We start from the raw sequence: 15,596 nt of genomic DNA, 5'->3' as shown, positions 1-15,596 counted from the left end.
TTTGCTCAAGGGACCTCAGCCATGGACATAGAGTGGATTTAAACCAGTTACCTCACAGTATCATCATAATAATAGTATCTCAGGGATCGTCTCCCCTCAGAACAAGAGCCCTTAATTTTGTCAGACAGCATATGCTCATTGACATTCTATGAGGCAAAGTCTTTACAAAACTCAAACAGCGTGGAATTAAATCCATTTGCTCTGGTCCAGAGACCCATGGATTCTATATCTAACTGATATCATTGTAACGCAGCAAGTAGTAGGCCTGTGTCCCACATGCTGGCTGTAGAGACTGTAGTACGCTGCAGAGTTTATTGTATTGTGCCTTTTGTCATGGTGATTTAGAAAGACGCTGCTATAACTACCCGGCGCTAACCGCTTTCTCCTTGTGCCTGACAGATTGTGGAGAATTGTATTTGCACTCTAAGGAACCTGTCATATCGTCTGGAGCTGGAGATTGTGCCATCCCGACTGATAGGTGGGGAGGAGCTGGACGGCCTGCTGGGCAGAGAGTCGCCCAGTAAGGAGGTGGATTCCAGCTGCTGGGGCAGGAAGAGAAAGAAGAAAAAAAACAGCTTGCATGAAGACACGGTAAGTGTGGACTTTAAATTGGTTTGTGCATGTTTATTCAACATGTAGGCCAGTGGAGCGTCAGTGGATTGTTTTTCTTTTCAAAAGACATTCTTGTGAGTAGTACAAACCACACAAAGGAAACCACACGGCCTGTTTGTGCTCCATAATTATGTAAAGTCAGATTTTTATGAAAGGTTCCCGCCTTCACGCAGCCTGACAAAACTCTGTCGTTGTTTGTTCAGTGGGACGGCGTCGGGCCCATCCCTGGCTTCTCAAAGTCTCCCAAGGGTGCAGAGATGCTTTGGCACCCTTCAGTGGTTAAGCCCTACTTGACACTGCTGGCCGAGAGCTCCAATCCTGCCACTCTGGAGGGTGCAGCTGGGTCCCTTCAGAACCTGTCAGCCGGCAACTGGAAGGTACAGATGTTTGTATATGCATGCACACTCTCAAACAAACTCCTCCTCTTTTGTTTTTATGTTTGCTCTAAATATGAAACCTTCCAGACAAAGCGTCTGTTCAGCTGCTTAAAAGGGATTTAACAGCTCACCTCCTGTGTGTCACTTTTACACTTGGAATCACACATGCTAACGTATGCGTCTCAAGACCATGCTGTTTTTTTCTGCCACGGTGGCGAGACCCTCATGCAGTTTTAATGCCTCTTGTGTACACAGTTTGCAGCGTACATCCGTGCAGCAGTGCGTAAGGAGAAAGGGCTGCCCATCCTGGTGGAGCTGCTGCGGATGGATAACGACAGGGTGGTGTGTTCGGTGGCAACGGCTCTGAGGAACATGGCTCTGGATGTCAGGAACAAGGAGCTCATAGGTTAGAAGTCACACTCTCAGAACATTTCTATTTGAGATCGTAACAACGCTCTTGGGCTGAATGACTTTATACATAGAGAAGATTATTAATGCTGCCACACGTCTGCATAATGTGTTTATGTTGCAGTTACATTATAAGATCAGATAATTGTTAAACAGCACGTATCTGTCATTTAATTATACTGATTCCCGACAGACTACGCAACACTGTGTATTAACATGTGTAATCATCATACTGTATATTTATAGGATGCCTACCGACAGCAAGTCCATTATTAAACAATGTGTTCAAAATAATTTATTTTAATTAATTGCAGGCTTTTTGTGACCATTTTAACTGCATGTTATTATTTTTAATTTTATCTCCCTCCAGCCTTTTTGTGTTCCTCGAAACAGCCTCATTTAATGAAAAAACACGTTTTTATGTGCTCTCTCTGGGGAATTAATGAGGAGTTACGGTCACAGAGAGGCATGGGTGACGTCCATGGGGAGAGGGAGGGGAGGAGGTTCAGTGATGGTTTAAGGTGCTTTATTTGTGTGTGCGTTCGTGCAGCAAGTACTTAGGTGCTCGACTTCAGGATGCTGTGCTGAAGGATAGATAGGGGAAACAGTCCCTTTTCTCCGGGATGCACACCCTTGCGATTATAATGCAATGTCATTTAGTAAAACTGCCTGCCTCACTGCAGGCTATGCAAAATGAATATGTCGCTCCTGATATAGAAAATGCATAATGTAGTTGAGGTCACTGTGGGTGACTTTTCCTTATACATTATGTAACATGAACAAAAAAAAAAAAAAAAAAATGAACCAAGTGCGGAAACTTCCCCGGCTTCTCTCTCTGCTCTCAAATCTGCTGTAGAGCGCGTCATAATATATTAGCTGCATGTCTCACCTTATCCCCTCCCCCTCAGGGAAGTACGCAATGAGGGACCTGGTCAACCGTCTCCCTGGGGGAAACACCACCCTGCTGTCAGACGAGACCGTGGCAGCCATCTGTTGCACTCTGCACGAGGTCACCAGCAAAAACATGGAGAACGCCAAGGCCTTGGCCGATACGGGCGGGATCGAGAAGCTGGTCAACATCACCAAGGGCAGAGGAGACAGGTGTGCTACAGTAGCGTGTATTTGTCTTAGCGCTTTTTTCAGATACTCACCTGACTCTACCATGAACTACTAAAATACACGAAAGTCGTCAGACGTATGAAGCTGGACGTTACAGACTCCCCTGGTTCCTCCTCCCTTCCATGGAAAAGCACACACACACACATTTAAGGGAGAAGGAGAAGCCATAGCCACAGGGAAGGTGGTTCCGTGTGCATTTAGGTTTTACATCCCTGTGGGATGAAGCTATTTCTAGTCTGCTATATATTCAGTAACGTTCCAGGTTAAAACACGCCGAGGACACACTCTTCCATCAGTCATACTGTAATATTTGCAGTGTAATCTAAAGAACTGATTTACTCATGTCAAAGCGGTTTTATATATAGGATGGTAATATATAAAACGATCAGGCACAATATTATGACCACTGACGAGTGAAGTGAATAACATTTCGTGACAATTCAGTGTTCTGCTAGGAAACGTTTGGACCTGGCATTAATGTGGATGTTACATAGACATGTACCAGACACCTAGACCAGACCAGTCACCCCCCATAGCAATGACACTCCTTGATGGCAGCAGCCATCCCCAGCAGGATGCAGCCTGACACAGGAACACAAATGAAAAAAAACATGAAAAACAGCACAAGGTGTTGACCTGGCCTCCAAATTCACTAGATCTCAAACTGATCAAGTATCTGTGGGATGATCCACAGAGGCCCCTCCCCTCAATTTATAGGACCCAAAGGCCCCCACTAATAACATCCTGTTGCCAGACACCACAGGACACCCTCAGAAGGCCCATGTCCATTCTCTGAAGAGTCACGGCTGTTTTAGAGCAACAAGGGAGACCACACAATATTAGTAGGGTGGTCATAATGTTATGCCTGATCATTGTATATATCTATGTTTTTGATTGTTTTCCAGGTATTCTATGAAGGTGGTTAAAGCAGCCGCTCAGGTGCTGAACACGTTGTGGCAGTACAGGGATCTGCGTACCATTTATAAAAAAGTAAGTACACTGGGATTTATAGTGTAGCTATAACGGTCTGATGTTGTATGTGCAGAAAGATTAACGTATGTTTTAATGCAAGAAGAGAAAATATAAAAGAAAAGCATGTCCTGTCACTATAAAGGGTTAAACAGGGTTTACTGTGAACCAAAACAAATACCAGACATGAATGTCACAGTATCCAGCTCTGTTCTAGTTATTCTAACCACCACTTTTTTTCCACCCTCTCGCTCCCTCCCTCAACAGGATGGATGGAACCAAAACCATTTCCTCACCCCAGTGTCAACACTTGAACGGGACAGGTTCAAGTCCCAGCCCACCCTCCCCACCAACACCATTCAGATGTCTCCAGTCAACCACCCTGGTAGGTTGAGCAAACTTCCAGACCTGCTGCCAGATGGAAACAGACACCGGCAGCGAAACAGGAAAACCTCTGGAATTTAACATCTAAACGTGTTGTTTTTCTCTTTGCAGCTGCCAGTGCCACGTCGTCTCCTGCGATGCTGGGCATCAAAGAGCATAGGGACACTATCAGAGATTATCAGAGAGCGCAGTCAACTATGCAATTTTATAATTACCAAGGAGACAATGGTATCCATAAAAAACAGTATACAGGTACGAAAGCACTCTTTCTATATCTAATTCAACACACTGTCTGCAGCTGTAGGCTGTTCTCAGGTCCTCTGTATGCAGGGCATTATCCATTTTATCCGTCATGAGGCTCCAAGCAGATTCCTCAGCCCGTCTTGCTCTCCTTGCCAAGACACTCCTCTCTTATCATTTCCACCGACGCCTGCCAGCTCTGAGACAGTCTGTCAGTTTCATTCAGAGCACTTCAGAGCTGTTTTTGTGCCGTCGTTGGTCTGCACAGCAGTAAAGTGGACCAACCAGCCAGGGGTGGACACTTCACAATGGCGCCATTGTTAGCAGGCCCAAGTCGCAGCTCGCAGACAGGGGGCAGCGAGTGGGCACCCAGACATACTACAGCCAGACGAGAGCTCTCGCCAGCCTACACTTGGTTGGTGGAATCAGGGGGAGGACAGAGTAAACAGAACGAGCCGCAGACTCAACTGTCCATGTGTTACACGGACAAGTGGAAATTGAGTTTCTGGATTCCACCGGTTTGATAAAGTGCCAATGAAAATACCCATCCCATGGGCTATGGAAACAACAAAACTGCGGCGGCCAGCTCTATTATTTGCCGTTATTTCTCTCCGGCACAGCGCAGCACTTCTTGATCCCCCCTCTATCTAAATACAGACATGTTTGCCCTCTGGGGACGTGCAAACCTTTTCACTGATATGACATGTATTTGCACACTTTGATGTTCCGCAGCGCTCGCTTCATAGTTATGGGTTTTGTTCTGGGTTTTTTTGCAGGGTCTGGAAAGCCGTCTCCTTATTACTACTCATCACCCACAAGAGAGGAGCCCAGAAGAACACAGGTGAATATCACAGTTGTGCATTAATGCCTCCAGAGTCTCCTCTTAGCTGAGTATATCAGCTCTGATTCAGCCCTAAAGATGATTCAATGACTCTGACGATGATGTAACATAATAGCATCCTAGTATTCAGCATAAAGTTCTAGTAATTATTATTCAATTTATTTATTGCTCAACTGATCGTTTAATCTGCTTCATCCCTAATAGAGCATCCTGTAAAGACAGTAGGTAGGTAGTATTACATGTACCTGCCTGAGAATGGATATTCCTATGAAGTATCTGATAGTACGGGTACAAGGCCCTTGCTCTGATCCCTCCGCTGCGGTGTATAAACCTGGCGACTACGACCAGCCCTTCTACCCCGCTTGACTAATACAAAGAGACTAACACATATTCTGCTGCGGATAAATGGCGATGCTGGGAATGACCCAGCACATCAGCCATTGTTTGAGCGAGAGCGAATGTGACTGCTGGGATTGGGATGGTCCGGGTGCGTCTCAGGCACCTGTCACTGTCGGACACGTCCATGTGTGCCCGCTCAGATAAGCGGCGCGGGGAGACGGGGCACACAGAGTCCTTCGTCTCATCACATTTAGACTTGTTAATGTGCGAAGACAGTCATTAGCCCCGTTTTATTTCATCCGTCTCCTGGATTTTTCCCATTTTCCTTGAAGCTGTGGTCTGTTAGCAGCCAGAGATGTGTAGGCGGGAAGATGATTGATTAGCTCACCGGCTGAAAAATCTCCAGCTAGACAAAAGTGCATTTCGCTGGAACTGCTGAGACGTCAGTATTTGATGTTACATTTTATTACCGTCAAATGGAAGATCGGTTTAAGGCATGTTTTATGTTTTTATTTTGTGGCAGAAGTATTAAATTTTTCTTAAAGTAAAGGTATAGTCTGATATTATAGGAAATAGTTTGCTTTCTTCCAGAGGTAATAATAAAAAATTGATATAATTGTGATTTTACGGGCCAAGGGGTCACATAAAACCACAAAGACTTTTGTTATTATTGAACATACACGCTGTAGCCAGTAAATTTGTGAGTATAGAGATTATGGAGCCAAGCTAGCTCGTTATGCTAAGCTAAATGGTTGCTGGATGTACTGTCACATTGACCACACAAATATGAGGCTTGGATCCTTCTTGTAGATCAGGCAACAACCTCCGTGACTGAGAAATGAATCTAGGATTTCCCATTCACGACAACTGCATTTTTAAATACAGTCTCCTGTTAAAAGTATATTTAGGCATAATTGTGGGAAAAGTAAATAACTCTTCAGACCAGCAGGTGGCAGTAGTTTGTATTTGTACTACTACTACTACTACTACTGTCATACAGAGCTGGCCTCTACTGAATCTTGTTCATCTGTTGGTCTACGGTTTATTCATTCTAGATGATCGCGATGTTGAGAAAATATTTTGTCTGTGTCAACGCTCAGATGAGAAACGAGCTTTGTCTTTTTATTTATTTTCGTCACTTTCTCTTGTTGTGCACTGGTTCGCTAAGCTGATCGGCCAATCAAAGCGATCTCTGTCAACCATGCACCATTCAGTGTGCTAAATCGACTGAAAAGCCGCCATCAGAGGTCCGATTAGTGGCAAACGGCACAGGACACGCTGATAAAACTAAGGCCGCTGACTTGTCGATTGTCCAACGGCCGACCATCGACAGGGTTTGTCACTGCCTTAATGTTTCAGTCACATGTCCGTGTTGTTACTTCCTGTGACAGCTTCTTAATAAAAGTTGAAAATAGGACTCAGCAGCAACAGTGGGACATGTTTGGTTGATATAGATCAAATTAAAAACAGTTGCACTCTATTATATACATGCATTTCAGGTTTTGTGTGTTTGAGGTAATTCTAAAGTGAGGATCCAGCCACTTACAATGAAAGCAGATAATTAAACTTCATGAAAATCTTATAAAGGATTAGTTCATCCCAGCTTACCTGTCTGTTTCTCCCTTGCAGCCGATGTATTATCCAGAAGAGCCGAGCAGGAGGAACTACGATACCTACAGAATGTACCTGCAGCATCCCCACGGCTACGACGACTCCTACTTGGAGGAGGTCATCACCTACCCTCCCTCAGTCGACTACGGCACCCAGCCTCATGGACTGAAATCAACCACCAACTATGTGGACTATTATGCTAGCACGCAAAGGCCTTCCTTCAGGGCAGAGCAGTACCCCGGCTCTCCTGACTCCTGGGTATAGGTCGACGACCTCTTTCACACCTGATTCTGGTTTCGGGGTGTGAGGAGGGGCACGGGCGAGGAGCCCGGGAAATGACTTTTTCATGAACTTGGCTTTATAATGTGTTTGTTTTAAAGTGGATGTGTGTGTACGGAGGGGAGTTCAACCGAGCGATAGCAGATGGAAAGATGGGATGTGTGCCAAAGAAGGAAATCAAGGAAAGTCTTTTTTTTTTTATCGTTTTACATTCAGTAGAGGAAGATGGAATCACGCTTGGGGACGAGGGGGCGACGCTGGACACTGCGGTGAAGAGACGTGCGTCCCATACTGTCTAGATGTTAGTTTTATTTTCTTCATGAAACTCTTAGCTGTGATAGCATGGTGAAAGGTGTGAGTCATGTAAGCGAGGGTCCGCGGTAAGAGTCGAGATGGGAGGGGGGGGGTCAGTATGTATGTGTCAAAGCCAAAATGGATCATGAACTCATACCTGTAAAAAAAAAAAAAAACTAAAACTAAAAAGAATAGTCAACTAATGATGTTAGATTGTACAGAGGGATCAAAGTGTATCTGTACTTAATGTTGAAGCTGTGTAATGCCATGGAGTCTTGTACATTTCTTTCATTTTATTGTAAATACAGAAAAAAACAAACATGTTACCTGGTTTACATCAGCACTGGTTTAAAAAAAGAAAAAAAAAAACACGTGCCATGTCAAATCTCTAAAGATATATAAATATACAAAGAACTATGTGGACAAAGATGGCATCGTAACACAACCATGTTAACACAATAAAAGGTTTTGTTTTTTAAACTCTGTATGAATCGCGTGTTTCTGCTCTCTGAGTGTAATCTCCTCCTCTTCCTCCTCCCATTCCTCCTCGCTGGAGGAATGTTTCATTACTTACGCAGACATGTGTGGAAGGAGGGGAGCTCTGGACCGGGAGTGTTTTATGAAACAGAACCGCTGCACCCTGAAGCACAACACCGAATCCCTACCAATGTGATCAGTAGCTGACTTGCACCTGAACAAACTTTGCTCCTGGCATTGAAAAAAAGAATGAAGAATCAAGAAACACAGCTTTGCTAATACTGATGCTGAATAAGAAGAACGGCACACAGAGTAAAAGTGTTAACAGTAAGAGATTTGACCTGAGACTGGAATATTTTTTACTTACGTGAAGGTGAATTATTAACGTGCAGCATTATAACAAGAATGTAGGTCACCCCACCTGCCCTGTAGGCTCACCATAAAACATACATGACTTCACAGGGATCGGCTCATCTTCTCTACAATTCATGCAAAAATAAATAAAATAAATACATAAGCTACTAGCAATCCAAGAATTCCCACATGTCCTGAATGTAGCACACCGTTTGTGGACAGGCCCGGGACCGCGGCTTGCAGCCAGCACGTACCTCGGCCAACCTAAAATATCCAGCTTATATTTTTAGACCTCTTTAGAAATGATAAACAAGAGTCGCTCTCATTTGAGATCGTCGGACTTGAAATAATGAGCTGAATGAACACCCCGCTGAGTGATCACTCTGCTCATTAAGTTTTTAAAGGAACACAACAAGCGCCAGTCCATCTGCAACGGCCGTGAGTGAGACTGAACGGCTTAAGATAGTAATTTGCCTGGCTCCCATTTTCGGTTAATTTAGCGGAGGTTCAAAATTTAGAAGATGTTGCTGCTGAACTAATTACTAAAATCTAACCATAGAACAGTTAACAGTCGGCCTGCAGCTTTTAAAACCTTGGAGGTTCAGTTGGTGTTGATGCTTCAGTAGTTCATATAGATCTTTGTTCTAATGTCCACTTAAGTTCAGGAGACTCACTTCTGAGTAAAAAAAAAAACAAGATTTTATTTAATATGGCACATAATAAAAGAAAAATGAGAGTTATTGACGAGTGGCATTGGAAGAGAAGATAAGGCCGCGTTTGACCTGAACGTGAAGACAGGAGGGTCACAGCAATTTCAAAATAAAGTGACGACTGACAGAAAGAAATCAGAGGAGAAGTTTTTTAAAGTTTGACAGCAAGGACATGTTTGAAGGAGATCATGGCATAATCCGAACGGACAAATGGAATCTCCTACAGGCGAGAAGGAAGAGTGAGGATAAAGTCTTCCTGACTGCACTGAGCTCCAGTGTCACATTCCTGGTGTTGTGCACAGCGTCTCACTGTCCCGTCTTAATTAAGAACCTGGAATAAAACATAACAGTTGTAAATGTTAATCAGTGACACACACTTTTCCTTCACTGACAAGTTTCATTTTAATGAAATTTGTTGTGTAATTAAGTAGTGCTCCAGCTATTAGATTAAAGTAATTGAATTTATTTAAGTTAACACTTCACCAGCGTTTCTTGCCAAGATTTTCAAAATAAGAGATGCAGATGCAGCACAAGCAAACGCCGATGGCCAACACGGGACATTGTGTTTTCAGGTTCATTTCTGAGCCAGAGTTACGTTAGCTCTTAAGGCGGGGAGGGGACCGTGGACTTCTAAGCTGAACGAGCTTTAAATTATTTAGCAGGATGCAAAGCAGCAGGAGGGGTAACAAAAATACAAAGCTCAGAAAAGAAACCTGCTCTGGCTTAAGAGTGAAACAACAAATAAAATAAGATTTCATGCTACAAGGCTAAATATAGCTACACAAAGGACAGGACAGGACAGGACGGGACAGGACGTGGGAAGAGGAAACAGAGTGGCGGCTTTTCCCTAATTGTGCCCCTTGCCAAGGAGAAAGGCGGTGCAGTCGGAGTTAAGATACAAGAACAGAGACTCTAAGTACACTTAACAGCACAAGAACAACCTCTGTGAGATTTATTCGGAGACGAAATAAAGGAGAAACAGATAACAGAGTGTCCCCATCCAAGTCATTTAACCTGCTGGTAGGCCTCTATCTTATCTGCACAGTTCCACTACTACGCTTATTTAGATAAACACTGTAAAACAGGAGTAAAACTGTGTGGACCACATTCGAGACCGCAAAATCCGGCAGTTAAGCTGGACCACTTTAAGACCCTTGATGTTCCTTGACATTGTGCTGCTTGTTACCATAATACTTTCCAGTTTAGTTTGCACAAACCAGAGAGCAGTATGCAGCTTTGGAAACCTTGGACGTCTGCAGAAACAACAAAACAGTTGCTGGCGTGAACCTGCGTCTCTACACGTCATCCACATGTGCATTCTGCTACCTCATGACTGCACAGATAATATGCACTGCGCTACAGTGACCCTAACATTAGCACAAGACGGGCCTTAAAGATCATGCTATAAGGCGTCAGATAATGCGCAACATCATTTTTGTAACTGTGGAAGCATGTGTGCTATGCCACTGCAGATATTTTTTAGACGTTTCGCCTCTGCAGGGTAAACACAGGCATATTAATGATGGCTCACTTCCATCACGAGTCCTGTTGAAACGACAGCAACGGCGAACCAGCATGCACACGCCTCCCCTATGTGGAACTGAGCCATCATCAATACACCTGCGCCTTTGCAGGGCAGCCATTGTGACGTTCTGTAACTGATAACACTGATTACTGAGCGGTTCCATTTAGGCGGGACAGGGCTCTGGTACTGTGCATGCAGGCCGCCTTGAGTGATCGTGATAGCTTAACAGAACCAGACCATAAATCATTTTTTTAGCAGTTACACCAGTGTTTACTCTGCACTGACATGTTAAAATGACCTCTGGGCTTTTTTTTTTTTTTTGAGTGCTTCCACCTCCACCTGCCTGCAGGTGTTTTCATTTGCAGTTTGATTGACATCCTCCTAATTCTCCTGTCAGATTTTCATGCACCTGTCACCTTGCTATGCTTTTTTGTCTCCCCCTGCACATGTGAAGATTTGCAGGGCCTTTTAAAAAGCCTCAGTTTCATGGTCCCGGCATTGTGCATGAATGCTCGCAGGCTGTCACGCTGTCATGATTTCCTCTCACATAGACCACATTAGTTAACGTGACCAGAGACACGTGCTTTTTCTTCATTGACAAGACCAAAATGTCTGCAGTCACAAAGAGTATAAGAAAAAATCTGTGGTGCACAGACAGAAAAGAGGGGATGCAGCAGATATGAAAGTCTGCTGAGATATCTTGTGATTACGTTTATTGAAGTAGGAAGAGTTTCAGTTGTTTTCTCAAGCTTTTCAAAATAAACCTAACAGAAAAAAATAAATAAATAAACTTAAAAACAATGCATGCAGCAAATCTTTATAAGGCAGAATGGAAACTTAAACTAGTTATTATATATTTAATAATTAAACGTATTAAGTAAATGTTGGAGTAGTTGCACACTGCATATGCGTTTTTGCAAGACTTTCAAAATAAGAGGACACAATAACAACTAAAAAAAAAAAAATCCGGATTCCAGTTCAAATTATAGTTAACTCATATTTTAAAAGCAGAAGATGAACTAATATATGACCTCAGTTGTCTGATATTTACTAACTAAATGTATTTAAGTTGGAAGATTTCGACCCCGAACGTGAGTTTTCGCGAGATTAGAGGACACAACAGGAAAAAAATCTCGTTTAAAAGTCAATGCAAAACACACGAGGCGTTCAAGCATCCAGTTTCATTTCTTGTAAACTTTCGTATAAAAAGAAAAAAACAAAAACAAATCAAAAAACAAAGCAGATAGGCGTTTCCCTGGCTGCAGACTTCCTGCAGCCTCGCAGGACGTCATCTGGGTTTGAGCATAAAAACAAGGCGGTGGGCGTTCAGGGAACTTTTTTTTTCTTCTTTCAGGTTGCTTTCTCTTGCTACTCCGCGGAAACTCTGCAAAAATGGTGCAACAACTGTCCAAATCTGGAGCGAAGGAGACTCCTTTGCTGAAAGCTGGCCACCCTCCTGCAGGTAAACGCATTTTATTTATTTTTTTCGTCAACACTCATCGAGTTTTTTTTTTGTTTTTTTTGTTTTTTCTAAAACAAAAGCGTTGTTGTATTCCAGTCATCGACGCAGATCGACACAGACGCCCAGTCTGCTCCAGTGAAGCGTTTTAACTTTTATTTTGAAATGCAGGGCGTTGCGTAATAGTCGTTTTAACGGGTTTCTTGACTGGCGTTTAAAACTTGAGTGCTGATTTTTTTTGCACCGTGCATGCTTCTTGTTTGGAGGCAGGCCTCCCAGTCCAGCGAAAGTAACACCGTGTCCTCTCAAGATAAAACCTTCTTGCGAGACGGTTCGGTGCATTCAAAGGTGTTCACCTCAGAGCTATAGTTCACGCTTTTGTCTGCTGTGGCGTTTGTCAGTGTTGCACTATGACCTGCCTCCTTTTGCATGCAACGTTGACTTTAAAATTATTTATTTTTCATTTTTAAGTGGGTTTTGTCATATAAGTAATTATTGAGCAACTTTCTAAATAACTTTTAAGTTATATCAAAGATTTTTAAATGCTCTGTCCAATTTTGGCACTCTTTAAAATGAGACAAAGTTTGGTTGTGTGGCTCCATTATTGCAGCAGGGCATGGCTGAGGTGTGAAACCAAACTCATTTGTGTGTGTGTGTGTGTATATATATATATATCATTATTATATTAAAGCAGAGGCAGAAAATGTGAAAAATGTATATATTTTTTTTTTTTATTCCTTTGAATCTCTGTCACCTCAGATTTATCCCCGTCTCTCGTTCTGATCACCACGAAAAGCCACTCCAGTCCCACAGCAGTCATTACCTCACTTTCTCAAACAAGCCCCCCCATCATTACTGCAGTGCATTACAATTTTTGTGTTTTTTTTTTTTTTTTTTTTTGCTTTGTCCAGAGAAGAGGCTTGTAAGTCTTAAAGTCTGTGCATATATCTAACTTTTTTTTTTTTATCTGGTTGATTTCTGGGCTAACAAATCTTCCTGTTCTGTGTCGACAGTGAAGGCCGGAGGAAAACGTGTGGCCAAGAAAGGCCTGGAAGATGGTGCCACCCATGGGACTCCAGAGAAGGAGACTAAGAGGCCTGATAAATTGAGGTAAGCCCACATTCTGCATCTGCAATATTAGCATTTTGATCACTTGGATCAGTGCCATTAGTTTCAAAGTTATATTAAACTCCGTTTGAAACCTGTGCATCAGGTCCTTTGCCACCGCCAACAGGATGCAGCAAGTTGGCATACTGCTGGCAGGAACTCTTGACAAGGTAAACAAAAACTCCCACATCATGATTGGAGAAATACAAAAACAGGGATTAGTCGCTGTGCCTCTGAAACTGCCGCCTCCTTAAATAAGACTTCTGTCCGCCATTTTGCAGCTGAGCCACGACTTCCCGGAGACGCCAGTGAGCGTGAGGCACAGCAAGGTGCGCCCTGCGGTGGAGAAGCCTCACTCAACCCCCCGGAGCTTTTTCATCCAGCAGCCGAGGAAGTGTTGAACGTGTCCAGGAGGGCCCCGGAGAGGAACCGTGTAAAGTCAGCTGTGAAACATCAAGTGTTGGGGGGGAGGGGGGCGTGAGGAGGGGGGGACTGACGGGTTGTCTGTGAGGTGTTGATGGAAAGGAAAGCTTCTGTCGAGCTCCGTTTACTTAGAACAAAAATGGGCCGCGCTTGTTATGAGGATACTATAAACCAGCGTCTTCCACAGTGCTCTCAGAGAAATGCTGTAGTTGTATTTACCAGCTGATGTGGAAAATGAATGGCGTCTGTACGTTTGAAGTGAAGGTTTTGAGTGAGGTTTATGAGCTACTGTTTTTCTTTTCGTTTTTCTTTTTTTAAAAAAAAAATGAAATCTTCACTGTATTGCTTGGCAGTTACATAAGATTTATTAAAAAAAAAGGAATTGCATGGCATCAATGAGTTGTTGACACTGATTTAGCTTCTATACACAAAACGGCCACTAGGGGGCAACACATGGCCACTTATAAGCTCTAGGCTCAATTTAAAACAGGTTTTTAGGATGAAGTTGCACAATATGCAACAAGATGGTACACAAAGGTTGCATGGCTACATTCTTATGCATATATTTACTTTTATATAAACTCCTGTGCTCCATTCTCCCTGAAATATGTTTATATGGTCACTTTATCATAAAAACTTGATTTAAATACTAGAACCCATTTGCAGTATGCTCAACATAGGCATTTCAAATATATGATTATGTGTAATATAAACTGAAATGGGTAACCACAACCTAAAGGATGAGATCACACCAATAATATACAACTATATAATGAGGTACAAAAGAAAATAGTCGTAATAAAACGGTGTGCCAAAAGATTTCCCGTATCGGGAACTGACAAGAGTTCCTGGCAGAGGATGCCGAACAGTGAAAGGGCTCGTAAGGAGTTAAAAGATCACAAATGTGGCTTGGTGCCAGGCCGTGTAAAGCTTTAAAAACAAGTTGTAAAATCAGTTATAAGAGTAACCGCTTATAGACCAGCAAGAGTTTAACTCTCTACTGGAAGAAAATCAAACCAGCAGCATTTGTGAATTAACTGAAGACTGATAATGTTTCCATCACTGATGCATAAGTAAAGCGCATTGCGGTAGTCAACTCTGGAGGTGATGTCTGACTTTTCTAAGTCTGAAAATTAAAGAAAGGCTCCAACCATAGATTGACCTAAACTACTGGACTACATAGCTGGATAAATTAAGGCGAGCTTGGATTTGTTTAAAAAAGCCACAGAACTGGCTTCAAAATCTAACAGCAGTTTTTGGTCATGAGCAGGATCCAGCAGTGTCTCCATATGCATGAAACACTAAAACCAACCAGTGATTTGTTCATGTAGGTCAAATAAACTAAAGTAAGAGTCACGTTGCCTTTGAAAAGTTAAAGAATTATGGGAGTACTGCTACCACAGTGTGTTCTAATAATTACGACTGTGGTGCAGATAAACCCTCCAGGAGGCAAGCCAGACATGCATGTGATTTTTGGCTTTAGGGCCATTTTCTGGGCTAACTTATGAATGCAGTGTATTTATGAACTCAGGCAGGGGTTGAACTGCACACAACGTGGAAGGAGTGAGATAAAGAAAGAGGATAAGATGGATTATAAACATTCCCACTCCCAGTCTGAATACATTACGTACATTTGCTAAATTTTTATCATGACTTGTCGGGGAAGAATGAATTGATGGGTGGCAACAGACACGGGCACTTCACCAAGATGAGGGGAAGTAAAAGATCATATGTCAGCAGTGTACTGTAGACTGAGCACGCACAGTGAGCATAGCTTATTCTCCTTTTAGGCAGCATGGTCCCATAAAGAAAAACATTTACCAGCTACATCCAAGCAGCCAGACAATGCGAAGGTATCTCTTGAATAAAGATTTGAGGGGGCGCAAATTTCTGATTTTTCACAGCAGATGTTTCGCCGTAACAGGGAATGCACAGGTCTTAACAATAATGATTACTCCAGTGTCTCAGTAAACCAAGATAATAACTCATAATGCACGATACACGACACTAAAACGGCTAAATGAAATTCATCCATTAACAGTATTTCTACGGAGTACCAGAACTGCCA

At 42.9% G+C, this 15,596-nt stretch overlaps 2 protein-coding genes across 2 annotated transcripts in view; both read left to right on the top strand.

Annotated features, from left to right (window-relative positions):
• The window catches only part of pkp4 (plakophilin 4), a 71,404-nt gene extending 63,436 nt beyond the window's left edge, over positions 1-7,968 (top strand). Inside the window, 10 exon segments of the mRNA XM_084544052.1 lie at positions 400-591; positions 816-989; positions 1,245-1,395; positions 2,306-2,498; positions 3,422-3,506; positions 3,753-3,870; positions 3,981-4,121; positions 4,886-4,950; positions 6,919-7,149; positions 7,151-7,968. Coding sequence (XP_084400178.1) covers positions 400-591; positions 816-989; positions 1,245-1,395; positions 2,306-2,498; positions 3,422-3,506; positions 3,753-3,870; positions 3,981-4,121; positions 4,886-4,950; positions 6,919-7,149; positions 7,151-7,207 — 1,407 coding nt within the window. The 3' untranslated portion in view covers positions 7,208-7,968.
• Positions 7,969-11,840: 3,872 nt separating this feature from the next.
• dap1b (death associated protein 1b) lies at positions 11,841-13,920 on the top strand. Its single transcript, XM_084544168.1, has 4 exons — positions 11,841-12,001; positions 13,012-13,108; positions 13,212-13,275; positions 13,387-13,920. Exons 1-4 carry the CDS (start codon positions 11,932-11,934, stop codon positions 13,504-13,506), a joined length of 351 nt encoding a protein of 116 aa, XP_084400294.1. The 5' UTR covers positions 11,841-11,931; the 3' UTR covers positions 13,507-13,920.
• Positions 13,921-15,596: the final 1,676 nt, after the last annotated feature.

The sequence above is a fragment of the Chelon labrosus genome, assembly GCF_963514085.1.
Source record: "Chelon labrosus genome assembly, chromosome: 5".
NCBI lineage: Eukaryota > Metazoa > Chordata > Actinopteri > Mugiliformes > Mugilidae > Chelon > Chelon labrosus.
Note: the sequence above shows the minus strand (reverse complement) of the source record. Positions and strands in the feature narration are given on the sequence as shown.